This window comes from Pseudophryne corroboree, chromosome 7 (assembly GCF_028390025.1).
Source record: "Pseudophryne corroboree isolate aPseCor3 chromosome 7, aPseCor3.hap2, whole genome shotgun sequence".
In the NCBI taxonomy this organism is placed as follows: Eukaryota; Metazoa; Chordata; class Amphibia; order Anura; family Myobatrachidae; genus Pseudophryne; species Pseudophryne corroboree.
Window position 1 is genome coordinate 79625500 of NC_086450.1, and position 27610 is coordinate 79653109.

At 45.1% G+C, this 27610-nt stretch overlaps 1 protein-coding gene across 2 annotated transcripts in view; it reads left to right on the plus strand.

Moving 5' to 3' along the window:
* The window catches only part of ZNF385B (zinc finger protein 385B), an 893240-nt gene that overhangs the window by 172928 nt on the left and 692702 nt on the right, over positions 1-27610 (plus strand). For both annotated transcript variants that reach the window (XM_063933338.1, XM_063933339.1), the window contains exon 2: positions 21757-22059. In XM_063933338.1, coding sequence (XP_063789408.1) covers positions 21759-22059 — 301 coding nt within the window. In that variant the 5' untranslated portion in view covers positions 21757-21758. The remainder of the gene's footprint in view (positions 1-21756; positions 22060-27610) is intronic.

Sequence of the window (27610 nt, forward strand, 5' to 3'; positions counted from 1 at the left end):
GACTCGTTCCCAATTCCTTCCTAAGGTGGTATCAGTTTTTCATGTGAACCAACCTATTGTGGTGCCTGCGGCTACTTGGGACTTGGAGTATTCCAAGTTACTGGACGTAGTCAGGGCCCTGAAAAGTATATGTTCCAGGACGGCTGGAGTCAGGAAAACTGACTCGCTATTTATCCTATATGCACCCAACAAGCTGGGTGCTCCTGCTTCTAAGCAGACTATTGCTCGCTGGATCTGTAGCACGATTCAACTTGCACATGCTGCGGCTGGACTGCCGCACCCTAAATCTGTAAAAGCCCATTCCACGAGGAAAGTGGGCTCGTCTTGGGCGGCTGCCCGAGGGGTCTCGGCTTTACAACTTTGCAGAGCTGTTACTTGGTCGGGTTCAAACATTTTTGCAACAGTCTACAAGTTTGATACCCTGGCTGAGGAGGACCTAGAGTTTGCTCATTCGGTGCTGCCAGGGCCGGTGCAAGGTTTCCCAGCACCCTAGGCAAATCATCAGCAAACCCCCCCCCCCCCCCCAAAAAAAAAAATATATATATATATATATATATATCAGAGGCGTAACTAGGGATTTTGGAGCCCAGGGCTATATCATTAATGGCGCCCCCCCCCCCCCCAAAAAAAAAGCGAAGGGTGAAATCATGCGCGCGCGCTCCGGAAAAGGGGCCGTGGCCACTAAACGGGGCATGTCCCTCAGTGTAGTAATACCCCTTATACTCTCTAGTACTGGTGCCCCTTTCAAATTTTAGCACACTGAATGAGCCGAAATTCACATTGTAGCACACTTATACCCCTTTTCCACTAGCTCAAAAAACACGGGTAAATGCACAGGGGCGCGCATTTACCCGTGTTTTTTGCAAGTGGAAAAGGGTCAACCCGGATCAAGTGACCCGTGAATCCTACCCGGCTATCTACCTGGGTAGGACACGGGAATGATCCGGGTAGGGTTGTAGTGTAAACGGGAGCCGTGTCGATGCGACACGGCTCCCATTTACACTGTATGGAAGGGCGGCGCTGGGAGATCATGTGATCTCCCTGCGCCGCACCTGCCGCGTCACTAGAAGAAGGTCACCAACCCGGCATATGCCGGGTTGTGACTGCTGATTCGAAAGGGGCCGAGCACGGGTCGCAGCAGGGGGCAGCTCCCGTGTCAGGCTCCCGGCTGCGACCCGTGCTCGTAAGTGGAAAAGGGGTATGAATGAGCTGAAATTCACCTTGTAGCACACTGAATGAGCTGAAATTCACATTGTAGCACACTGAATGAGCTGAAATTCACCTTGTAGCACACTGAATGAGCCGAAATTCACCTTGTAGCACACTGAATGAGCCGAAATTCACACTGTAGCACACTGTATGAGCCGAAATTCACCTTGTAGCACACTGACTAAGCCGAAATACACATTATAGCACACTGAATGAGCCGAAATTCACCTTGTAGCACACTGAATGAGCAGAAATTCACATTGTAGCACACTGAATGAGCCGACATTCACATTGTAGCACACTGAATGAGCAGAAATTCACACTGTAGCACACTGAATGAGCCAAAATTCACATTATAGCACACTGAATGAGCCGAAATTCACATTGTAGCACACTGAATGAGCCGAAATTCACACTGTAGCACACTGAATGAGCCGAAATTCACCTTGTAGCACACTGAATGAGCCGACATTCACACTGTAGCACACTGAATGAGCCGAAATTCACATTGTAGCACACTGAATGAGCCGAAATTCACATTGTAGCACACTGAATGAGCCGAAATTCACATTGTACGACACGGTATTCTAGAGGGGGGACATGTGGGGAGATAACAAGGGGGCATGGAGAGAGAGGCATACAGAGAGAAAGGCATGAAGAGAGATGGGGCATTAAGAGGGAGAGAAGAGGGGGGCTTGGTATGAGGAGAAAGAGGCATATGGGGGGGGGGGGGGGGAGAGCGCAAGGGAGTGAGATTTCAGAGAGGTGCTCTGGAGAGCAGTTACACATACAGACAGTACCTTCAGGTGGGGAGGCAGCTCCGTGGTGTCACAAGCTGGGCGATCTGGTATTATTTGCAGTGCTCAAATGCTTCTGGACCCCGCAGCCCACCAAAACATTATGCGGTCATGGGGGGTTATAAGATAAGCGGGAGGAGACGTAGAAGGCAGGAGGAGGCAATGCGGGAGATTGACGGGGTCACGGGGATAGGCAGAGAGAAAGGGAGAATGACGGGGATAGGCAGAGTTGCGCAGCGGCTGATCCAGGAGTCCAGGACAGACTCTTCAGACTTATACTGTCCTGGACTCCTGGATCAGCCGCTGCGCAACTCTGCCTATCTCCGTGTGAAGTGAAGAGGAGCTGAGCCCGCTTGCCTGTGTACAGCTCCGGGAGCGCTGCGGTCACGCTCCCGGCTCCCAGCAGCAGAACACACATGACGGAGGCAGCATAGTGCGCCAGCGCGGTGCGGCGCTATAGTAACGGGCGGCAATAGCGGGGGCGGGTGGGTGGTGACGGATAAGAAGTCCTTTCCTCCCTGGGTGAATGTGCCGCCCCCGGACATCGGGGTGGGTATGAGAAGGGAGGGGGAGTCAGTGAGCGACGCAGCAGTGAAGGAGCAAGAGGTGAGCCGGAACGCGGTGGCCTTACATTTTTTATTTTTTTTACTCAGCACCGCCCTTAAAGTGCCGGCGCCCATAGGCAGCTGCCTAAAGCTGCCTAGTGGTAGCGCCGGCCCTGGGTGCTGCAGAGTCATCCGCACTCTCCCGCCCGTTTGGGAGCTTTGGTATAATCCCCATGGTCCTTACGGAGTCCCAGCATCCACTTAGGACGTTAGAGAAAATAAGATTTTACTCACCGGTAAATCTATTTCTCGTAGTCCGTAGTGGATGCTGGGCGCCCATCCCAAGTGCGGATTGTCTGCAATACTTGTTTATAGTTATTGCTTAACTAAGGGTTATTGTTGAGCCATCTGTTGAGAGGCTCAGTTATATTTCATACTGTTAACTGGGTATAGTATCACGAGTTATACGGTGTGATTGGTGTGGCTGGTATGAGTCTTACCCGGGATTCAAAATCCTTCCTTATTGTGACAGCTCTTCCGGACACAGTATCCTAACTGAGGTCTGGAGGAGGGTCATAGTGGGAGGAGCCAGTGCACACCAGGTAGTCCTAAAGCTTTCTTTAGTTGTGCCCAGTCTCCTGCGGAGCCGCTATTCCCCATGGTCCTTACGGAGTCCCAGCATCCACTACGGACTACGAGAAATAGATTTACCGGTGAGTAAAATCTTATTTATTATTATTATTATTATTATTATTATTATTATTATTATTATTATGTCAGTACTTTGGTTAAGCCATTCAGAAGTGAGGTGCATATTACATACAGAAAACTTATGAAATAATCCATATATTTGCATATAACAAAACATAAGGCAAATCCTTTGTTGCTGGCTTCGTCTTTTAGTTTTTTGCAGTCTCTGTCACTTTGAAGAACCAGCATCTGAGTGAAATTATGTATCTTATATGTCCCTGGGTCTGTCTGTCAGTTCGGCCATTTCAATGGAGACTCATATGATGAAATACTCTGACCTGACTGTATTGCAGTTCATTTAGGTGAATGATGAAGGGCTTCAGCTTTTCAACTGTATTGTGACAGATTTAAACAAACATATATAATGCACAATTTATGATCAATGCCTCTTTTTTTTTTTTTTTTTTGTTAGAGCAAGATGAGACCCGTTCCTTACACTGTGCCTTTTTTCCATTTGTAATAGTTTTACTTTGAACTTAACGTCCTTTCAAGGTTGTCCTTGCTGCTCTGAAGGTTCCCATAATTAGCACATTTTTCATTGTTACTCAGTACCTGTTTCAGTTGAATAATGGGCTGCTGATCATTAGTTTTTAACCGCACTTGTTCAAATCGTCTTAGCAGGGTTTTTAAAAAAAAATATATTTTTTAGGTAATTGCCATACTTGAAGGGGATCCGGTCTGAAGATCGACAGTGTCTAGGTCGACAATGTTTAGGTCGACCACTATAGGTCGACAGTAACTAGGTCGAAATGGATGGAAGGTCGACAGGGTTTCTAGGTCGACATGTGCTAGGTCGACAGGTCTAAAGGTCGACATGAGTTTTTCACATTTTTTTTTCTTTTTTTGAATTTTTTCATACTTAACGATCCACGTGGACTACGATTGGAACGGTAAAGTGTGCCGAGCGAAGCGGTAGCGGAGCGAAGGCACCATGCCCGAAGCATGGCGAGCGAAGCGAGCCAATCGAGGGGACGCGGTGCACTAATTTGGGATCCCGGTCACTCTACGAAGAAAACAACACCAAAAAATAATAATCCTTATGTCGACCTTTAGACCTGTCGACCTAGCACATGCGACCTAGAAACCCTGTCGACCTTCCATCCATGTCGACCTATAGTGGTCGACCTAAACATTGTCGACCTAGACACTGTCGATTTGATGAACCACACCCTACTTGAAGACATTAGACTATTTAGCAGTGTCAAGCAAGTGAGAACAATTACCCTCTATAGCTTAGACACTAGCTGAGGTTTTTCTCAAAGGCAACAAGGTCTATATAAGAAAGAGATGGTTCTTCTTTACTGGTCATTGCTGAGTGAAGTGGAAGGAGGAAATGGTAAGAACAACTTTTAAACCGTCCGTGACCAGTGATATTGAAAACGACTTTCTCAACTGTTCTGCCCTTCACTCCAGTGGTCGCCAATGACTGGTGGGGGTGGGGGCGTGGCTTGGCATAGGGAACAGGGAGGGGGCATGACACAAGAGGCACTGGGTGAAGGCGTGGCTGCACGGCTGTGTTATTGTAGCCATGCTCCACTATACAATGCATTGCTCGACGGGGGCGTGACTATGATGATGCTTGAATCGCATCAACGGCTACTTGGTCTGCCCAGTTTACTTGGTAAGTGTGTGGCTAGGTGGCGGTATGTGGGCAGCTCCAGGAGACTTGCCCACTTCCCCGGGAAACTGGGACCACCACCCAGTTTTCCTGAGCCTCCCAGCCATTCCGGGAGAGTAGGCAAGTATTTTTAGAAGGTTTGCTAAATTCATACTTACAGAAGTCTCCTGCTTAGTTCCTATAAGAGACCCTGTTAATACCTGCATATAACTCTGTTACAGCGTCTTACACTAGTACTCGTTTGCAGCATAATCTCACTTTCTGGTGAGCTGTATGAAGCTCCATCACCAGTGTACATGTATTAGCGAGTCTGGCTGTGCCCGCTATCTGAAAAGAAGTTTTTAACCAAAAAGTGCGCAATAAATGTCACAGTAGGCAGCCGTTACACAATCAAAAGGGAACACCACATCCCTAAAAGTACTAGAACAAAGAGATATTTCATGTGTACATAGGCGCCTTGTGTGACAAAGATGACAAATGGCATGTGTTTATAAGTAAAAACACACTTTATTACAGAAATATCATAAAAACATATACACACATATATTGCACTGATCCCAAATATAGTTCTCACCCTCTTTTGGATTTACCGTTTGGACGGTATGGATATCTGCATGTGACTCTTTCGCTGAACTCCCTACTCTGCCTCTTAAAGAAAAAAAGCTTTTTGCGGTGGTGCCATCTGAATTCCACCGGGACTGGATTGCTTTTTTGCTATAAAAGCCATCTGCCCACCGCAAATCCAAAAGAGGGTGAGAACTATATTTGGGATCAGTGCAATATATGTGTGTATATGTTTTTATGATATTTCTGTAATAAAGTGTGTTTTTACTTATAAACACATGCCATTTGTCATCTGTACCCGCTATCTATCAGTAAACCAACACCACTGATTAAGTAACTGGGCTGTTCATAGTTCGAGTCATCCGCTGGTGTCTGCCTATGTAATTCTGCAATGTCAACACTTGAACACACATAATTTCAAACAAAATCTAAGTGCCAATAAGGATTACATGGAGCCTGGTAAGGGTGTGCACACATCTACCTGAAAAGAAATGAGTCACAAAATTTGGTCTAGCAAACATTTTTTTAGGCTAATTACAAACCCGACTCTAGGGATTTATCTAGCCCTGTGTATTTCTGCCACGGAAAATGCAAACTAACTCAGTGTTTAATCCAGACGTTTGCAGTTTACATGCTGTGTTGATTGATAACCGCTGTCAAACAAAAAGGCTAACTCTTGCAATTTTACATTGGCGTATTTACAAATCAGCATTGTAACACTATGCAGAGCAAAAAGAGTAATGACAGTAAAGCTATGCACTATGATAGGCTGCTTGCTATGGTCTAATATATATTTTGGGCATCCGAGTCATGTATGTGCGTTATACTCATTGCGTGTTTTAAAAAAACAACTCCATGTCAAAGTAAAATTAGACTGTAATACACCCCCCAACTAACAAAAAAACAGTTTCCCAAGATATCCGCTCTTCTTAAGAGACACCACGTCACCTGACCAAATATTAGTTCTTGTGCTACAACAGGGATGAGGAGTTTAAATTTCATGAATCTGACCTCTTGTGTCGAGAGCTCTGATTGGACAGCTGATTGGCCATCCGCTTAGCATTGTCAACGTAATATAAGAATATGTTGACAATTGATCATGCCTTGGGGGCATGGTGTAAGTCATAAAAGCGAGTTCCCGTGTATCAGATCTTCTCGATGATGGAGAGTACTGTCATAACTCTGGGTAGAGTCCATCTTTAAGGGGTAGATTTATCAAACCTTGGAAAGAGATGAAGTGGAGAGAGATAATGTACCAACAAATCCACTTCTAATTGTAATTTTGCAAACAATGGAGGAGGAAGATGGCACAGTGTAGTGAGCTGATGAAGCTAAACCATGTTGTACAATTTTTGTTATATATATATATATATATGTGTATATATATATATATATGTATGTATGTATAATAGAGAATTTTATAGTAAAAATATTAACAATTATCGACAATTATCGATACATTAACAGCCTGTATGAGTTCTATATAGGAGCACTTAACGAATATACACAGATTACCTATGGGATGTAATTATATACATAAAAATGAAGCCATAAGTATAAATTAGTGCAATTATTTATTATTCAATTATATATCACATGTGATGAAGGGGAGCAGAAGGGTGGATCCAATGTTCCTTCTGAGGGAATATCCATTGTGGTGTATTAAAGTATATAAAAGGAGAGTTCCAAAGACTTCCAAGGTGTACCCCAATATTTTTCAAACAAACAACACAGCATGTAAAATGACAGTTAGAAGCTAATTGGCTGGTACTGCATCTCTTTCACTTTGTCTTTCTCCAAGTCTTGATGCAGTACATACCCGCCCAATGAGGACAAACTGAAATGCTGACCATAGTAAGCAATTAGTTTCTAGCTTTCATTTCTCTTACGTCCTAGAGGATGCTGGGGACTCCAAAAGGACCATGGGTTATAGACGGGATCCGCAGGAGCTTGGGCACACTATAAAGACTTAAACTGGGTTTGAACTGGCTCCTCCCTCTATGCCCCTCCTCCAGACCTCAGTTAGACTTTGTGCCCAGGAGTAACTGGACACACACTAGGGGAGCTCTACAGAGTTTCTCTAAAATACTTTATGTTAGTTTTTTATTTTCAGGGAGACCTGCTGGCTACAGGCTCCCTGCATCGTGGGACTGAGGGGAGAGAAGTCAGACCTACTTCTTCTTAGTTCTAGGGCTCTGCTTCTTAGGCTACTGGACACCATTAGCTCCATAGGGTTTGATCACTTTGTGCGCCTAGCTGCTTGTTCCCGGAGCCGCGCCGTCACCCCCCTCACAGAAGCCAGAAGAAAGAAGCCGCGTGAGTATTAGAAGAACCGAAGACTTCAGTGACGGCAGAAGACTTCAGTAACGGAGGTACAGCGCTGCGCTCCATGCTCCCGCACACTTCACCAACGGCACTCACAGGGTGCAGGGCGCTAGGGGGGAGCGCCCTGGGCAGCAGTTACTGAGGTTTGGCTGGCATAATAACAGGCTATACAGTGTCCGATCACTGTATAGAGCACCCCCGCCAGGTTAAAATTTAGCGGGCTACAGTGCGCCAGGAAGGGGGCAGGGCTTAGCCGCACATTGCTCACCAGCGCCATTTTCGCCTATCTCTACAGCGCTGCAGAGACGCTGCCCGGACCTCCAAGCTCCCGCAAGTACATGGGGAGGAAAACCGGTGGGGGGGGGGGGCACATAAAATTGGTGTTTTTCAAATTATATTGCCGGCGCTGAGCATATTACTGGCTTCGGTTAGTGTATGGGCGCTGGGGGTGTGAGCTGGCATACTCCTCTCTGTTCTCCCTAAGGGCTTCTCTGTGGGTCGGTCCCCGGGTTTCTGGACTGTGTGAGTGTGTCGGCAAGTGGTGTCGACATGTCTGAGCCTGGGTGTTCCTCCCCGGAGGAGGTTATGGGGGCTGCAGAAAAAGATTTAAGTATGTGTCTGTCGGCACAGCCGACGGCTGACTGGATGACTATGCTGAGAGTACACTGAATACAAATGTGGCTTTATTGTCGAAAAGACTGGATAAATCTGATTCTCAGACACAAACATGGAGACAGTCGGTGGAGGACGCATTGTCTCAGGTACAGACAGTCTCAGGGTCTCAAAAGCGTGCTTTTAATCAGATGGCAGATACAGGTACCGACACGGACTCTGACTCCGATGTCGATTTAAATGAGGCTTCTTTGTATCCACGGATTGTCAAGAGCATTCAGTACATGATTATAGCCATTAAAGATGTTTTACGTATATCTGAGGAACCTGCTGTTCCTGACACTAGAGTCTGTTTATTTAAGGGGAAAAGACCTGAGGTAAAATTTCCCCCCTCTCATGAATGCACTTTTAGAAAAGGCTTGGGAGTCGCCAGAAAAAAGGTGGCAGATTCCCAAGCGAATTTTGATGGCATATCTTTTCCCTCTGATGATAGGGAAAAATGGGAGTCGTCTCCGAATGTGGACAAGGCTCTATCCCGATTGTCCAAGAAGGTGGCCCTTCTGTCTCCTGACACGGCTGTGCTCAAGGATCCGGCAGATCGTAAGCTGGAGACGACTTTGAAGTCCATTTTCGTCAACACTGGTGCATTGCTCAGACCTGCTGTGGCGTCGGTATGGGTGAGTAGTGCTATTGCAAAGTGGGCTGAAAATTTGGCTTCTGATATGGATGCTCTTGATAAAGATAATATTCTTCTGACTCTTGGTTATATTAAGGATGCTGCTGATTACCTAAAGGATGCGGCGGGGATGTTGGTCTCTTGGGATCAAGAGCCAATGCCATGGCGATTTCGGCCAGGAGGGCGCTGTGGATTCACCAATGGAATGCTGATGCCGACTCCAAGAAGAATATGGAAGCTCTTCCTTTTGAAGGTAGTGTCTTGTTCAGTGAAGGCCTGGCTGACCTGGTGTCGACCGCTACGGCGGGTATGTCGTCTTTTCTTCCTTATGTTCCCACACAACAGAAGAAGGCACCCCATCAACAGATGCAGTCCTTTCAGCCTAATAAATACAAAAGAGGTAAGGGCTCGTCCTTCCTCGCTTCAAAGGGTAGAGGTAGGGGACGGAAGTCGCCTGCAGTATCAGGCACCCAGGAACAAAAGTCCTCCCCTGCCTCTACCAAGTCCACCGCATGACGCTGGGGCTCCCCTGGGGGAGTCCCTACCGGTGGGGGGCTGTAAGGATTATATCTCTGAACCACCTCGATTTGATGACCCCTTAGGTACCCGTGAGAGTAACTCTTAACACAAAGAGTAAGCACGCAGCTGTAGTTAAGAATCACTCTGTTTATTGTAAAAATTACAGCGTACTATATTAGATAAGAAACATGGGTGTATACAATATGTGCAAGCATATGATTGGATAAATAGAAGTAACATACGACATTACATGCAGGGTATCACGAGCTCTATGTCCATATAGGGGCTTCCGTACACGGACAGGGGTACGTGTCGAAACTAAGGCATAGTTTCAGTGTGGGATGTGAAAATAGCTTTGCAAGGTCATAACCACAATAGAAAACATCGAGACATTCTTGTCTCTGTAGCAATACAGCAAGAGAAGAACATAGACCCTTTAACCCTTCAATCCCCTCTTAGAATCACAAATTTATATTATGTGATTCTTACAATGGGATTTCTTTAATCGATAAGTGGCTAAGTATTGGGCGTAGGCCTTAGTATCTAATTTTGTTCTTAATTTCATATCCCCACAGATATAGTAGATGTCACCTAAGGATTTGGTTTGATTCACCAGGACAGTAGTCCTTTTAGATGTACAGTAACCTGGGGGGAAGGTTTTCAAGTCCCTGGCGCTGGAAGTGTTAGAGACATAACAGGTGTAATTCCCTGGATATATGGTTATGGTATTACCTGGATTGGGGTCTTTTGATAGGATAGGATATTCCTTTTTCCACATTTCACATTGACTGTCATTGGTTTTGGTGCCGTTGTAAAGGCTGAAAAAACAACTTTCCTGCTCTAGGGGTATATTAAGGGGCACTGTGCCTAGGTGAGGCCTAGATCTGCCACAAACATAGCAGTTACTTTTATTATGTTTATTGGCGCTATATTTCATCCATTCTAACCAGAAATTGATGTCAGAGAAACCAGTTTCAATAGCTAGGATGTCTTCAAAGGTGGGATTGTTAATGGCTATCATATCCTTGAAGGTAGCTATATGAGGCCTTAGGGGTTTACCTTGGGGGATAGCCTTAGACTGATACGCTGGATTGTTAAACATGTCCCATAAATGAAAGCTTTGCCTTTCGCTATAGTACCCTGTTCCCCACCATATTCCAACTACATAGGTACCATTATCTGCTCTGCTGGGGCGTTCTATGTTTAATCTGAACCTATATGCACTTGGGCCCTCGTCCATCTTAAAGATAGACATTCTAGAGAGTAGAGGTATTCCACCAGGTTGGCTCCATCTATTTAAGGCATCTGATGGTCTGTACCCCCAGTCAATTCCTGTGTTCCACCCCACAGATCCCCAGGAATCACAGTTGTATCCCCACCATGAATCAGTAACACAAATATAAACTGTCTCAGATATTCCTGATTTTCTTTTTTTGTGTATAGAGTGTTTTGCTTCAGCAAGCTTGGAGAACATAAAGTAATCTAAGACATAGGTGGCTACGTGTGTGTTGGAGGAGTTATACCATAAGGGGGTCACCCCTTCCTTTTGTGAGATGTTAACCTCAGTTCTACAGGGAAGTGTTAGGACTGTGATGAGGGTTAGGATAACACATGCCCAGCGGGGTCCGTGGTTCACAATCATCTTCTCCATGTGTGAGGTCATCTTGGTTGGAGGTCAGGGCTGTCTGCCCCCGTTAGTACCTCTCCTCGTTGGAGGTCAGGGCTGTCTGCCCCCGTTAGTACCTCTCCTGGACTTGCTTCGCGGTTTGGGCTGGGTATCTTCTTTACTCGGGATGCATGGATCCAGGTGGGCCCCTCCTCAGTAAGGACAGCTGTTCTGGTCACTGCTACAACTTCTGTCTCTGGACCATAGGCAAAATCTCCTGGACCTTTGTTCCTGGGGAGCACTTTCACAATGACCTTGTCTCCGACCTGGAAAGGATGTGCTGGTTCCTGTGGGTTAGAAGGATTTTTACAAGCAACCTTATGTTCAATCTCATCTAGTTTTGTTATGAGGGACCTGACGTATTCTTCCCTTATGAGCTCTAAGTCTCCTTCCTGTACTACTAATGGTTTCTTAGCCCAGGGTGTGGGGAAGGGTCGTCCCATGAGTATTTCAAAAGGTGAATAACCTAGGGTTTTCTGGGGAGTCATTCTGATTTCAGCTAGGATGATTGGAAGGACTTGCTTCCATTTGTGAAAGGTGCCTCCTGTGGCCTTTCGTAACTTATCTTTTAGGGTCCTATTCATTCTTTCTACGACCCCTGAACTCTGCGGGTGATATGGAATATGAAATTTCCATTCTATCTGTAAGGCTTTCACCAGGGCCTGTGTGATTTTTGCTGTGAAGGCTGTGCCTTTATCACTGTTTATCTGTAGTGGGCATCCCCACCTGGGTATAATTTCCTGGGTTAGAATTCTTGCTACAGTCTTAGCATCTTCCGCTCTTGTTGGGAATACCTCTGGCCATCGTGAGAACATGTCAACTAGGACCAGGGCATATTCTTGTTTTCCTGTGCCTGGTATGTGGGTAAAATCAATTTGCAGGTGTGTAAAAGGTGTGGTTGGGTATTCAAGATGCTGATGTTTTGCCTTGTTTGGGTTATTGGGGTTATTACGTAAGCAGGTGATGCATCTACTGACATACTGGTCTACCAGTGTTTTAACATCTGTGATGTAAAAGTCATTACTTAAAAGTATGGCTGTTGTGGCTTTGCTATGGTGTCCTACCCCATGATAATGGGCAATAAGCAGAGGTGCGCTTGATTGGGGTATACATGGCTTCCCCTCTTTGCAGATTAATCCTGTTTGAGGATTTTTCTGCAATATAGGATACACCCAATCATTTAAATCTTTGTTGGATGCTGAGGCTTGCAACTGAGTGATCAAGTATTGGTCATCCAGCATAGGAGGTGACATGGTGGCCATGTAGGAGTGGCTAGTGGATTGCAGGGCTGCCTGTTTGGCAGCACTGTCAGCCAAGGCATTACCCATGGAGATATCGTCTTTGCCCCCAGTGTGTGCTTTGCAGTGGAGGATTGCAATATCAGATGGCAATGTAATAGCGTGGAGTAGGTCAGAAATGAGCTGTGCATGAGAAATTCCCTTTCCATCAGCCCCTAAAAATCCTCTTCTAGCCCATATGACCCCATGATCGTGGACAACTCCATAGGCATATTTGGAGTCTGTGTAGATGGTGACAGGTTTGTCTTGGTACATTTGGCAAGCTCTAGTAAGGGCGATAAGCTCTGCAGCTTGCGCTGATTGGTATGGGATAGGTTTAGCTTCAAGAATGTCATGTGGAGGGCGTACAACGGCATAGCCCGCCTGGTATGTGGAGTCATTAGGTCTGCTGCATGAGCCATCTACAAAAATGTGGTCAGAACCCGGAATGGGCACTGGTGACATGTCCAGTCTTGGGGAGGTTTCTGACTCTATTGAAGCAGAACAGTCATGGTCGTCAGGTATGTCGTCATGGAGGCCTTTTAATCCTAGAAGTGCATTGAGTATGGGTGCTGGGCCTGAGGATGTGGTGGCATACTTAATGGTGAGCGAAGGGTTACCTAGTAACAGGACCTCATACCCACTGAGACGTTGAGCTGACATATGCTGTGTATGTAAACCTTTAAGTATGGCTAGGACATCATGTGTTGTGTGAAGCACAGTAGTATGTCCCAAAGTGAGTATAGTTGCCATCTCAGCTACCATTGCACAGGCCGCTAGTGCCCGAAGACAGGCAGGCATACCTTGGACCGACACAGGCATTACTTTGGAAAAGAATGCCACGGGGCGCAGCTTGCCTCCATGAAATTGAGTCAGTACCCCCGCCATGGTTTTACAGTTGTCCCTTGCATATAAATGAAACGGCAGTACATAGTTTGGGAGGCCCAGTGCCGGACTTTTTACCAACATACATTTTAGACTTTCATATGCAGTTAACATTTCTTGTGACCATTGAATCTGTTTAGGTTTGTCATTGAGAGTGGCTTGTCTCAAGATATTGTCATAGTAGGAACAATCAGATATCCACTGTCTGCAATAATTAATCATGCCCAGAAAGGATAGCATTTCCTTCTGAGTAGCTGGGGTGACCAGGCCCAATACAGACTGAATGCGTTGTGGACTGATTTTCCTTTCTCCCTGTGTGAGCACAAAACCCAAATAGTTAACATGCTTTTTACACCATTGCATTTTTGTTTTAGACACCTTGTGTCCACATTCACAGAGCCAGTTTAACAGTGATATACCATCCTGTCGGCAGGCCTCCTCCGTTTGACTACAGAGAAGCAGATCATCTGCATACTGTAGCAGGACAGAACCATAGGGGGGGTGCCAGGGAGCCAATGTGGCTTGGAGTACAATGCTATACACAACAGGTGAATCAATATACCCTGTGGTAATCTGCACCATGTTAACTGCTTGCCCTCAAAAGAAAAGGCAAAAAGTAATTGTGTCTGAGGGTCCACTGGTATGCTGAAAAAGGCATTTTTTAAATCAATTACTGAGAAAAATGCAGCGTGTACAGGGATGGCTGAGATGAGTGAGTTTACATCAGGTACAATGGGTGCAATAGGAACAATTAGCTGATTAATTGCCCTAAGATCTTGTACAAACCTTATAGTCCCATCTGATTTAGCAACAGGGTTGACAGGTGTACAGTAGGGAGAGACTACAGGTCTGAGTATGCCTTGCTGTAGGAATTGCTCTACCATGGGCTTTAGACCATCCATTTTTTCTTTAGACAATGGATATTGTTTCTGGTAAACGGGGTGTACATCAGGTTTCAGTGTGGCCTTGTAGGGGGTACAAGATATCAGTCCTGTGTCGAAGGGACCTTCTGCCCACACAAGTGGGTCTATTGTATCTAGTTCAGTGGTCTCAGTGAGCACGGGGAAGTGTGGTGAGGTTATGTCCATACCCCTCCCAGTAGGGGTGATGGTTATCTGTAGTTCAGTAAGGAGGTCTCCTCCCAGCAAGTTAACTGGACAGTCAGGTATGACAGTGAATGAGTGAGTCCCTATGTAATGTCCCCGTGCTGTGTCAATAGGGATAGGTACAGTGGAGTAAGCTTTTGTGGGTATCCCATTGATTCTCATTGAAGGAGCGGACTTTCTCAGGGGCCCATGGTACTGGTCCCTGCACAGAACACTGGTGGTGGCCCCGCTGTCAATCAGGAATGGGACACTTGTTCCATTGACACCTAGATTGATCATTGGGGGTTCCTTCCAGTGTTCTGTGAGCTGCATGAAAGTCGGGACACCCTCCTCCGGGCCCCGTCAGCGGGGCTGTCCCTACCAGTCAATCTGGAACCTTGGGGGGTCCCTGGGAACGTTGCTAAGGGGGGCAGATTCAGTTGATGGCTGCCTAGGTTTGTTAAGGGGGTAGGGGCAGTCCCTAGCCCAGTGTCCATCCTTGCCACAGTTAAAGCAGGATGTATGTCGCTTGTTTGGGGGTACAGGGGGACCTCTATTCTGTGGGATGTCCCGCTGGGGGTGGGAGTTCCTAGGCTGCCTCCGGGGGTTTTGGTAACTGTGGGTTGGTACATTAGGAGTAGTTTTTTTTTTTTTTTTGTCAAAACAGCCTGCTGCTTCCTTCTCATATAAGTGTTTAGCAAATTCCTCAATGTTGTCTGAGGTCCAACTGGAAACACTTTGTTTTACTGTCAAGGTCACAGAAGGCAGCAGGTTGTTTATAAATGTGGAAATAAGTAAGCTGTCAGTATTTACTAGGGTGAGACCTGCTTCCTCTGACCAGCATTTTTTTTTTTTTTAAATCTCTTCCAGAATTCAGTAACATTCTCACTAGGTTTCTGTTTGCAAGCTACTGCTACTGGGAGGGACGAGCGGGTTTTAAACACTGCGTCCAGATGTTCACTCAGTTCATCCCACTAAATTGTCTAGCCAGGGGTTAACAAGGTAGTAATTTGTAGGGGAGACACGAGCAACATATTCCTTGCAGGTCTCTCCCGGGAGGGGAGGGGGGTATTCAGTCTCTTTACTCTGATCTGATCCCATATTACCAATAAGTAACTAACGTGTCTAAACTGAATTAATAACAATCTTTATCATAAAAAAAAACATAGATTGTTCCAAACACAGTGTCATATAGTGCGTGTACACTTACCACCCACGCAATATATTTCTAAAAGAATTCACAAGTAACAGGGAAGGGGAACAATAGTCTATGTATGCATTCAGCTGATCTGATCATAGATCATTGGTAACATGTGGGAGTGCATATTCCCTACACAAACTACCGGGAACAGAAAACAACAACAGTACAACTTGTGATACCAAATGTACGTACACTTACCACCCGTACAATTAATATCTCTGCAATCGTGGACAATGTTATTTGTTACAAATCAACTTTCAAATGTACTTAAAATCACTGTAAACAACAATGTCCTCTGACACTCAGCGTCCGTGCACTTACCACCCGTTCACTGAGTGTCCTTAATAGAAAAATTACAATATGAGTACTTATAAGACAGACATACAAATATTTAGGTGATCAAATCGAGGAGGCGTTGTTATTTGGACCCCTGGTCCATCTATGGTATCCCGGATACCTGTGCCTTTAAAGATTATATGGACCCCTGGTCCTTCTATGGTATCCCTGATACCTGTTTTATGACGCCTTAAATACGTGGACCCCTGGTCCTTCTATGGTATCCCTGATACCTGTTTATGACGCCTTAAAAAAAATCCTTTACATAAAACTACGTAACATTAAGTCCCGGACTTAAATATTACCTTGTCACGTGTTCCCGGAACACGGAGTGAGTTCAGATCCAGTAGATGGTCGCAATCCCTTAGCGGACAAGACAGACAACAAAATTCTCTATCCTACCGATCAGGGGACGATCAGCTGGATTCCGGACTGAGCCCCCAGACTGTAAGGATTATATCTCTGAACCACCTCGATTTGATGACCCCTTAGGTACCCGTGAGAGTAACTCTTAACACAAAGAGTAAGCACGCAGCTGTAGTTAAGAATCACTCTGTTTATTGTAAAAATTACAGCGTACTATATTAGATAAGAAACATGGGTGTATACAATATGTGCAAGCATATGATTGGATAAATAGAAGTAACATACGACATTACATGCAGGGTATCACGAGCTCTATGTCCATATAGGGGCTTCCGTACACGGACAGGGGTACGTGTCGAAACTAAGGCATAGTTTCAGTGTGGGATGTGAAAATAGCTTTGCAAGGTCATAACCACAATAGAAAACATCGAGACATTCTTGTCTCTGTAGCAATACAGCAAGAGAAGAACATAGACCCTTTAACCCTTCAGGGGCCGTCTCCGATTCTTCAGTCAGGTCTGGGTTCGTTCGGCTCTGGATCCTTGGGTCTTAGACATAGTGTCCCAAGGGTACAGACTGGAGTTTCAGGAGATGCCCCCCAACCGGTTTTTCGTGTCGGCCTTGCCAACTTCTCTTCCCGAAAGAGAGGTGGTAAGAGATGCGATACAAAAGTTGTGTCAACAGAGGGTCATGGTACCGGTACCCCCGTCGGATCAGGGGGAAAGGGTTCTATGCGAGCCTCTTTGTGGTGCCGAAGCCGGACGGTTCGGTCAGACCGATTCTGAACCTAAAATCCCTCAATCCATACTTGAAGACTTTCAAGTTCAAGATGGAGTCTCTTCCAGCGGTGATCTCCAATTCGAGGGGGGAGATTTTATGGCGTCAGTCGACATAAAGGATGCTTACTTACACATCCCGATATTCCCTCCTCATCAAGCCTTCCTGAGGTTCGCGGTACAGGATTATCATTACCAATTTCAGGCATTGCCGTTTGGGCTTTCCACGGCCCCGAGGGTTTTCACCAAGGTAATGGCGGAGATGATGGTCCTCCTGCGCAAGCAAGGGGTCACAATTATCCCATACTTGGACGATCTCCTGATAAAGGCGAGTTCCAAGGAGCAGTTGTTAAGAAATGTGGATCTCTCCCTGTCTGTTCTGCGGCATCACGGTTGGATACTAAATTTTCCAAAGTCTCAGTTGAGCCCGGCCACTCAAAGCTCTGGAAATCCAGACCATGGTCAGGGAGCTCCTGAGGCCGACAAGTGTGTCGATTCATCAATGCACTCGGGTACTAGGAAAGATGGTTGCGGCTTACGAAGCCATTCCGTTTGGCAGGTTTCATGCCCGGGTGTTTCAGTGGGATCTGCTGAAAAAATGGTCCGGGTCTCACCTGCACATGCACCGGAAAATAACTCTATCTTCCAGAGGCAGGATTTCTCTCCTGTGGTGGCTGCAAGGCTCTCACCTTCAAGAGGGACGCCGATTCGAAATTCAGGATTGGGTCCTCCTGACAACAGATGCAAGTCTCCGAGGCCGGGCGCAGTCATGCTGGGAAGAAATTTCCAGGGAAAGTGGTCAAGCCAGGAATCTTGTCTCCACATAAATGTTCTCGAGTTGAGAGCCATTTACAACGGCCTGCTGCAAGCAAAGAACCTTCTTCTAGGTCGCCCTGTCCTAATCCAGTCGGACAACATAACAGCAGTGGCGTACGTAAACCGCCAAGGCGGAACAAGGAGCAGGGTGGCTATGGAGGAGGCCACAAGAATCCTACGCTGGGCGGAACAGCACGTGAGCGCTCTTTCAGCAGTATTCCCGGGAGTAGACAACTGGGAAGCAGACTTCCTCAGCAGACACGATCTCCATCCAGGAGAGTGGGCTCTTCATCAAGAGGTGTTTGCAGAAGTGACAAAGCGTTGGGGACTTCCTCTGATAGACATGATGGCGTCTTGCCTCAACAAGAAGCTTCCGAGGTATTGTTCCAGGTCGAGGGACCCCCAAGCCAGCGTAGTGGACGCCCTGGTGTCTCCGTGGGTGTTTCCGTCGGTGTATGTGTTCCCACCGCTTCCTCTCATTCCGAAGGTGCTGAGGATCGTTCGACGAACAGGGGTTCAGGCAATACTCGTCGTTCCAGATTGGCCACGGAGGGCCTGGTATCCGGATCTTCAAGAATTACTAGTGGAAGATCCCTGGCCGCTTCCTCTACGAGAGGACCTGTTGTTGCAGGGGCCCTGTGTGTTTCCGGACTTACCGCGGCTGCGTTTGACGGCGTGGAAGTTGAGCGCCAAATCTTAGCTCGGAAGGATATTCCAGGGGAGGTCATCCCCACTCTCCTTAAAGCTAGGAAGGAGGTTACGGCGAAACATTATCACCGTATTTGGAGAAAATATGTTTCCTGGTGTGAGACTAAAGCTGCTCCGGCGGAGGTGTTTCACTTGGGTCGGTTTCTCAGTTTTTTGCAGGCTGGCGTAGATGCAGGCCTGAAATTGGGCTCCATAAAGGTGCAGATTTCGGCTTTATCTATTTTCTTTCAGAAAGAATTAGCCGTCCTTCCCGAGGTTCAGACTTTTGTGAAGGGAGTGTTGCATATCCACCCTCCATTTGTGCTGCCGGTGGCGCCGTGGGATCTTGAAGTGGTCTTGCAGTTCCTTATGTCTCACTGGTTTGAACCTTTGCGTAAGGTCGAGTTAAAGTTTCTCACTTGGAAGGTGGTCATGCTTTTGGCTCTGGCATCGGCCAGGCGAGTGTCAGAGTTGGCGGCCTTGTCTCACAAGAGCCCGTATTTGATTTTCCATTCGGTTAGAGCGGAATTGAGGACTCGTCAACATTGAGCAATAAAGGTTTGGGATACATCTTCCATATAGTCTACTAGAGCAGATGACTTGCTGAGCTATAATGGTTTGGAATAAATCTTCCCTATAGTCTAGTAGAGCAGATGACTAGCTGAGCGATGATGGTTTGGGATAATTCTTCCCTATGGTTCCTAGAGCAGATGACTAGATGAGCTATAAAGGTTTGGAATACATCTTCCCTAAAGTCTACTAGAGCAGATGACTTGCTGAGCTATAATGGTATGGAGATCATTTTGCAAAATCCATTAAAAAGAAAAGCTGTCTGTCTTCTAGAAATTAATTTATGTGTCTATTGGAATAACATATGATTGGTATATCTGTTTATCCTGCAGGTATGACAATTTCTGCCGAAGGTGGTTTCTTCGTTCCACATTAACCAGCCTATTGTGGTGCCTGTGGCTACGGATGCTGTGGCGGTTCCAAAGTCTCTTGATGTTGTCAGGGCTTTGAAAATTTATGTCGCCAGAACGGCTCGTACCAGGAAAACAGAAGCTTTGTTTGTCCTGTATGCTTCCAACAAGATAGGAAATCCTGCTTCTAAGCAAACTATTGCTCGCTGGATTTGTAATACGATTCAGCAGGCTCATTCTTCGGCTGGGCTACCGTTGCCGAAGTCGGTTAAGGCCCATTCTACTAGGAAGGTGGGCTCTTCTTGGGCGGCTGCCCGAGGGGTCTCTGCACTTCAGCTCTGCCGAGCAGCTACGTGGTCGTGTTCAAACACATTTGCTAAGTTTTACAAGTTTGATACCCTGGCTGATGAGGACCTCATGTTTGCTCATTCGGTGCTGCAGAGTCGTCCGCACTCTCCCGCCCGGTCTGGAGCTTTGGTATAGACCCCATGGTCCTTTTGGAGTCCCCAGCATCCTCTAGGACGTAAGAGAAAATAGGATTTTAATACCTACCGGTAAATCCTTTTCTCCTAGTCCGTAGAGGATGCTGGGCGCCCTTCCCAGTGCGGACTGTTACTTGCAGTGGTAGTTTTACTGGTTGTTTTTGTTTACACATGTGATGTGTATTGGTTTATTCAGCTTGTTGCTGTTGTTGATTCATACGGTTATCTGGTTTTATACTATTCCAGTTGTACGGTATGTTGTGGTGTGGGCTGGTACGTTTCCGCCCTTTGTTTGAACAAAAATCCTTTTCTCGAAATGTCCGTCTCTCCTGGGCACAGTTCCTATAACTGAGGTCTGGAGGAGGGGCATAGAGGGAGGAGCCAGTTCACACCCAGTTTAAGTCTTTATAATGTGCCCAAGCTCCTGCGGATCCCGTATATACCCCATGGTCCTTTTGGAGTCCCCAGCATCCTCTACGGACTAGGAGAAAAGGATTTACCGGTAGGTATTAAAATCTTATTTTATCTATTACAGCTATAAAATGATAGCTAGAGCCTGATTGGTTGCTATGGGCAACACTTCCAATTTTCCTCTTTCGAAGGTTTGATAAATCTTGCCAATAGTCCCTAGAACAGATGGCTAGCTGAGCTATAATGGTTTGAGATAAATCTTCCCTATAGTCTACTAGAACAGATGGCTAGCTGAGCTATAATGGTTTGGAATAAATCTTCCCTATAGTCTCTAGAGCAGATGACTCGCTGAGCTATATAGTCTAGCAGAGCAGATGACTAGCTGAGCTATAATGGTTTTGGATAAATCTTCCCTATAGTCTACTAGAACAGATGGCTAGCTGAGCTATAATGGTTTGGGATAAATCTTCCCTATAGTCTCTAGAGCAGATGACTCGCTGAGCTATATAGTCTACTAGAGCAGATGGCTAGCTGAGCTATAGTGGTTTGGGATAAATCTTCCCTATAGTCTCTAGAGCAGATGGCTAGCTGAGCTATAATGGTTTGGGATAAATCTTCCCTATAGTCTAGTAGAGCAGATGACTAGCTGAGCGATGATGGTTTGGGATAAATCTTCCCTATGGTTCCTAGAGCAGATGACTAGCTGAGCAATAAAGGTTTGGGATACATCTTCCATATAGTCTACTAGAGCAGATGACTTGCTGAGCTATAATGGTTTGGAATAAATCTTCCCTATAGTCTAGTAGAGCAGATGACTAGCTGAGCGATGATGGTTTGGGATAAATCTTCCCTATGGTTCCTAGAGCAGATGACTAGATGAGCAATAAAGGTTTGGGATACATCTTCCATATAGTCTACTAGAGCAGATGACTTGCTGAGCTATAATGGTTTGGAATAAATCTTCCCTATAGTCTAGTAGAGCAGATGACTAGCTGAGCGATGATGGTTTGGGATAAATCTTCCCTATGGTTCCTAGAGCAGATGACTAGATGAGCTAAAAAGGTTTGGAATACATCTTCCCTAAAGTCTACTAGAGCAGATGACTTGCTGAGCTATAATGGTATGGACATCATTTTGCAAAATCCATTAAAAAGAAAAGCTGTCTGTCTTATAGAAATTAATTTATGTGTCTATTGGAATAACATATGATTGGTATATCTGTTTATCCTGCAGGTATGAAACGACCATTGAGTCCAGACCACGTGCTAGAAAATGGGAGGATGAGCACGGCCATGTTTCTGCGGTGCTTTGAAGAGAAAGTGGCCTGGACGGACAGGACAGACTGCCAGTTTTCCAATGAAAAAAAAAAGATCTTATATTCACTGTGCGACGTGTGCAACATACAGCTGAACTCTGCAGCCCAGGCCCAGATACACTACAATGGAAAATCCCATCTGAAAAGAGTCAAGCAGCTCAACAATGGGAAATTACCGGCAAACACATCACCCGGATCTTTACTTGTCAGCACCAGCGCAGGTAGGAGACAAGTTATCATGTTATGTATTGTACTTCTTTATCCGCACAGAACGTATTGGTATGTACTGTATAAAGCGATACTATGTTATGAGTTGTTATAATAATGTGAAAGTGTAGTGCCTTAAATATACTCAGCAAAGAAACTGATACAATAAAGGAAATCTTTGCTCATCTGTAGCGTATTTAAAAAAAGTGATGTGAGTGTAACCAGTCCAAAAATTAGCAAACTACTACAGTGCTAAGGTGAAAGGGCAGTTTATCTATTGATTCTTCAGTCATGTGATATGGGATGGGATGGCTTTACTGAAAAGTATGGCATGCAACACTGAGCAATTTCTGAATAATTTAGCAAATACTGTAGACGGACCTGTTTTATCATTACAGCAGGAACGGACTGGGGCCAGAAAGCGTCCCTGGCATGTGCGTAAAAGGGGGCACGCGAACACTGTTCACAGGGGCGTGCCATGAGTCAGGGGGGCGTGGACTCGTGGCACGCCCCCGTATTTCCTAGCAACCAGCACATCGGGCGTTGCTGGGGGGGCAAACAGAGAGGCGGAAGCTGCGCTGCATGTGGCCTGCCCGTCTCTCTCTGTGACCGGATCGGCCCATCTGCCCTTCTGGCATGGGCAGTCCGGCCCTGCATTACAGTAAAGGTACCGTATAACAGCACAGCTCACCCTGAGCTACAGCATTTGGGGGATGGTTTTAACTCAACTTGACGTAGTTAAATAGCTTTGTATTACTTTAATATACCAGTTTGTAGGTGTCTTACTGCAACCTATACTTTTTTATTTTATGTTGTTTTTTCAAGCCTCATTTTGGACCTGCTTCTGGGTTACATGGTATGTCAATTGTAAAGTGTAACAGTATATGCTAGCGCTATATAAGTACATTTCAATATGTAAAGCTGCCACTAACTTAATATAGCCCCTATATTCACAACATCAGAGTAAAATATTACCCACAACTGATCGGGTGTTGTATAACCGTTCTACAATGTCTAGACACTTAATAGGTCGACAACATATTCTCGACATGCGTTAGGTCGACAGGTATAAAAGGTCTGTAGATAAAAGGTTGGCAGGTACAAAAGATCGACATGACAATGGTCAATAAAAAAATGGCTGACATAAGTTTTTATAGGCCACATCTTGCATATTCCATGTTACGTGACCACCATCAGTACAAACGTGCGCCCTTGCGGACTCGCTTAGCTCTCCGCTCTGCGGACAAGGTTGCTCACCTTACCGCTCCGCTCGCCACAGGTTACTATTCCCAATAGATGTCCATTTGGATAGTGACTCAAGCAAATATTGGTAAAACGTGAAAACCCCCAAAAAAGTGTCGACCTTTTGTGTGTCAACCGTTGTCATGTCGACCTTTTGAATCTGTCAACCTTTTGTACCTTTTCACCTTGAGCACTGTAGACCTTTCATCTTGCGACCGTTTGTACCTGTCAGCCTAATGTATGTCACCATATGGTCTCCACCTAGTGACGGTCTACCTAGACATCGTAGATCTATCATCCGGATACCAACTGATCTTCCCTGGTTTGACTGAATTCTGCCAATATCTGACTGAAAATTCCCACTTTGGAGCGAAACTCCGCCTCTATAGAGATCCGTGAATTGGGATTGTTCTGCAATTGGACAGATGGGGGATATGCAACTGGATGAGTATTTGCAAAGAATTATGGGGTCTATTCATGAAGCAGTGAAAAGTGTGGAGAAGTGAGCCTGCGGAGAAGTTGCCCATAGCAGCTAATCAGCTGCTCAGTACAATTGTATAGTATGCATATTATAAAGTTTACTTCAATGCTGATTGGTTGTCATGGACAACTGCTCCACTGGCTCACTTCTCCACACTTTTCACAGCTTCATGAATAGACCCCTATGTCAGTTGTAGATTACTGCCACAATAATTGCACACAGTGGTAACGGAAAGGATCCAGGATCAGCAGTGTATCATATTATGTGGAACTTGCTTGCCTTGTATTTGCCCTTGACTGATGAGTCAAACTGTAGTTAACTGATATATGAGATATGCAATCTCATTGCAATGTCAGAATCTGCAGTAAAAAAAATGTTTCACTGCCGGACTAGGATAGACGTGTAGGTCACATAAAAGGTCAGCGCTGTTGTGCACAGAGATTAATCCAACTGTAAGTGTTTCTAACTACTATGAAGCCACCACATTCCATAGTCATCATTAATCAACACAGCACAATAAGAGAACACTGAGGTTACACTCTAGCATCTGTGATGGGAGCCATTGATGTGCTAGAAAACAACAGGGGTTATGTTCATCTCTATATACTGTACCTGCACAGAGACAGCCCCAACAACTGTCCATGAATGTATAAGACGTGACTTAACTACAAAAACATACTGCTAAGTTAATTGGCTTCTGCCTAAATAAACCTTAATGACAAAATAAACTTTCTAAACTAAGTTCTACTTGGGCAGAGATTGATGTCACTGATTAAACATCATCTGTAAAGCACTGTGTAAATATGTTGATGCTATTTAAAAAAAAGGGTGATAGTAATGATCATTTTATTTCTTATTTTTTTTATCTGTGTATTGCTGGTGGAATTTGTCTTTCTAGTGACACAATATTGAATGCATGCTTGCTGCAGGGATGGAAACATGCATGATGGGTTCTGGATTACATTGGATTAAAAAAAAAAATCTTAATCACTTATTAGGAATTTGATTTAAGGTCTTTGTAAAACATGTCCCTAGAACATACAGTAAGACGTATTAGCTAATGGTGATATTTCCTTACAATAAGTTTTTAATTTTTCTTTTTATTGATATCTCCTCACACGCAGTGCAGTTAGTAGCAGAAGACAGTGCCACAAACAAATCTAAAGTAATGCAAAATATAATTTAAAAAACAAATATAATGCAATATTCATATTTTTTGTTTTTTGTAATGAGCTATACAGTAGTAACATTTTTCAGATTAGGAAAAATGAAAAGTTGATAACTATAATTACCACTAGATGGAGCCATAATCATATTGCATAAAACAGGAATATTTAAGGAGTAACATGGTACAGGTCTGCAAAGTGCAGTATCTGTCAATTTTCGCAGATGCACTTTATAATAATAATAATTATTATTATTATTATTATTATTATTATTATTATTAATTACATATTTGTTCTCTTTGTGTGCTATGTCTGATCTGAACTCTCTACCGTTTCCTGTGTTAACAACAAATTTCCCTTTCTTAAACAAATATGTGGACTAGTAAAAGCTCCTGAAATTGGACAGTTTCCAAAAGGTTTATTTTTGCTGTTATCATTTATTATCCTTTATAAATCAGTCACACTACTGTATATACGCTTTTATACATCACTGGGGTCATGTTATTATGCATGCGTACACATGAAACAAAATATTAAGTTGGTCGTACCCAAATAAGCTTCTAGCTTCAGTCTAAGTAGTTTGGGAAACAATAAATAAGTAAAAGGGGGATATATGTAACAATGGTGGCTGCAGATGGGGAAGTGACAGTCCAGGGGAGATACCATATGAGCCTTTTGAGACTGACCCACATATTCAACTTTCCCCCAGTAGGGTGGCATCTCCTGCTCCAGTGTCAGAATGGGAGTGCGGTGCTGGCCTTTGTAATCATATCTTGCACCCATAGCTTTATCTAGGTATTTTAGTATCCTGGGCAAAAGAGAACACTGACAACCCCCCCCCCCCCCCTCCCCCTAATCATAGATGAAGTAGACTACTATGAGAACTTCATTGGTGATCAAACATAGAAGGCCCACAGTAGTTCAGAGGCATCTGCTACAGGTGCTTCTTAAGGCATCAGGTGGAAACTTAATAAGGATTTCCTGCAATAAGGGCTTCATACAGTAAATTGGACCCATAGAGCGGTTCAGGCTCCTATTTCCATATAATCTCTCACTACACGTAATTACATTGCTGCAGAGTGTTTCAGGAAGTGACTGTGGGGTTGGCTGCCTCAGCAGTGACACAGGGTCTGATCCGAGTCGCACGCAAGAACGAATACGCCAGCGTCCAGCGATTATTGGTAAACGGGTGCGTACCCATCTATGTGAACTTACAATTGATTCAGAGCTGTGCGCATATTAGTCTTTTCTCTGCAGCCGTTAAATGGTCGTATGTGGGTGGTAACTGGGTGGCAACAATGCAAACACACAAGAGAACCATCTTATGGGTGTGACTGGGCATTTACTTGCTATTCCGAGTTGTCTATGCAAGGAGGGCGCCAAAATGAAAGACAGCTCCTGCATCTAGCCTGGGGTAGGTGTAAGTGCAGATGACTGATGACAGTAATAAGGGAGGCCATGCTTTTTCTTTTTATCTTGAAATATGTTTATTAAATATGTCCACGTTCGAATCCCCCGCTTTCTGGTATCAAGCTGTCGCTTATAGACTCCAGTTCCAGGACTTTGTAAAAGCCAGTATCCGCTATAATCACTGTAAATGGAGTCATACGACAGCACACCCTTGTTTTAGTCTGAGTGTACAAGTGCATGCATCAGCGGCCAAGATGGTGGTGTCTATTGATGGGAGAAGCTTAATGTGGTTCAGTAATCAAGTCCGATCTCCTTTCACTCTCATGATAAAATTAACAAAATGTGCTACAGTACAATTAGTACATGTCAGCCCCATTTTCTGGGCGTGGCTTCATCTTTAGGTGCAGTTTTTTAGTAGCTTCACTGGTCCTGGCAGTTTGAGTTGGCTGGACATCCTAAGTTACAGTACCTGACCAATGACCTATGGCCACGCAGTTATTCCGGACATAGCAGCGAATCAGAAAAGCCGTCAGTGAGCATCTTTTTACTTCAGGGAGGTTCCTGCAGCTTTAGCATGATTTCACACAGGTGCTGCCTATAAAGGCGCAAAGGCGGCAAAATTACCATCCCCTTTGAGTCAGCCTCTCCATACCAATAATATTGCTGTCATAACCCCATTTTCTTCCAGCCTGCCCCCTTCCCTTAACTCCTGTAGTCAGGGTGCACTGCTAATAACTAATAATTTAACGCAACATTATGGGCAGAATTCAAATGTAATTTGCGGCAGCAACCAGCAGATGGTGCCCAACTGAGCTATTCAATTGTAGCGCCGTTCGGGCGCGATTGGCTGCCGGCGCTGACATTTTAGCTCGCACCCCCAAACGGCACTTTTTTGGAGTCGCACCCATTCGTTTAGTCGGATTTAGCTGCTTTATGTGGCTAAATGCGACCTTAATGGGGGAAATCAGCGCGATAATAGGGATCAATTGAATATCGCCCCTGCGATCTCCCGTCACTTTAGACAGGAGATCGGGGTGCGATAACAATTGAATTCTCCCCTATAATTAGAAACACCTCCTTTACATGTACATATACCACTGTTTGTGAGATAACTATGGATTAGCTGATTGAATTAGGACCTTAGTTGAGTCAGTGGTATAATATGTACTCTCCCTGTTTAGATATTACCACACTGATTGGACATCCGATCAGAGAGATTGCGATAGCGGTGTCATATACTCTAACAGACGTGGACTTTATGCTGAG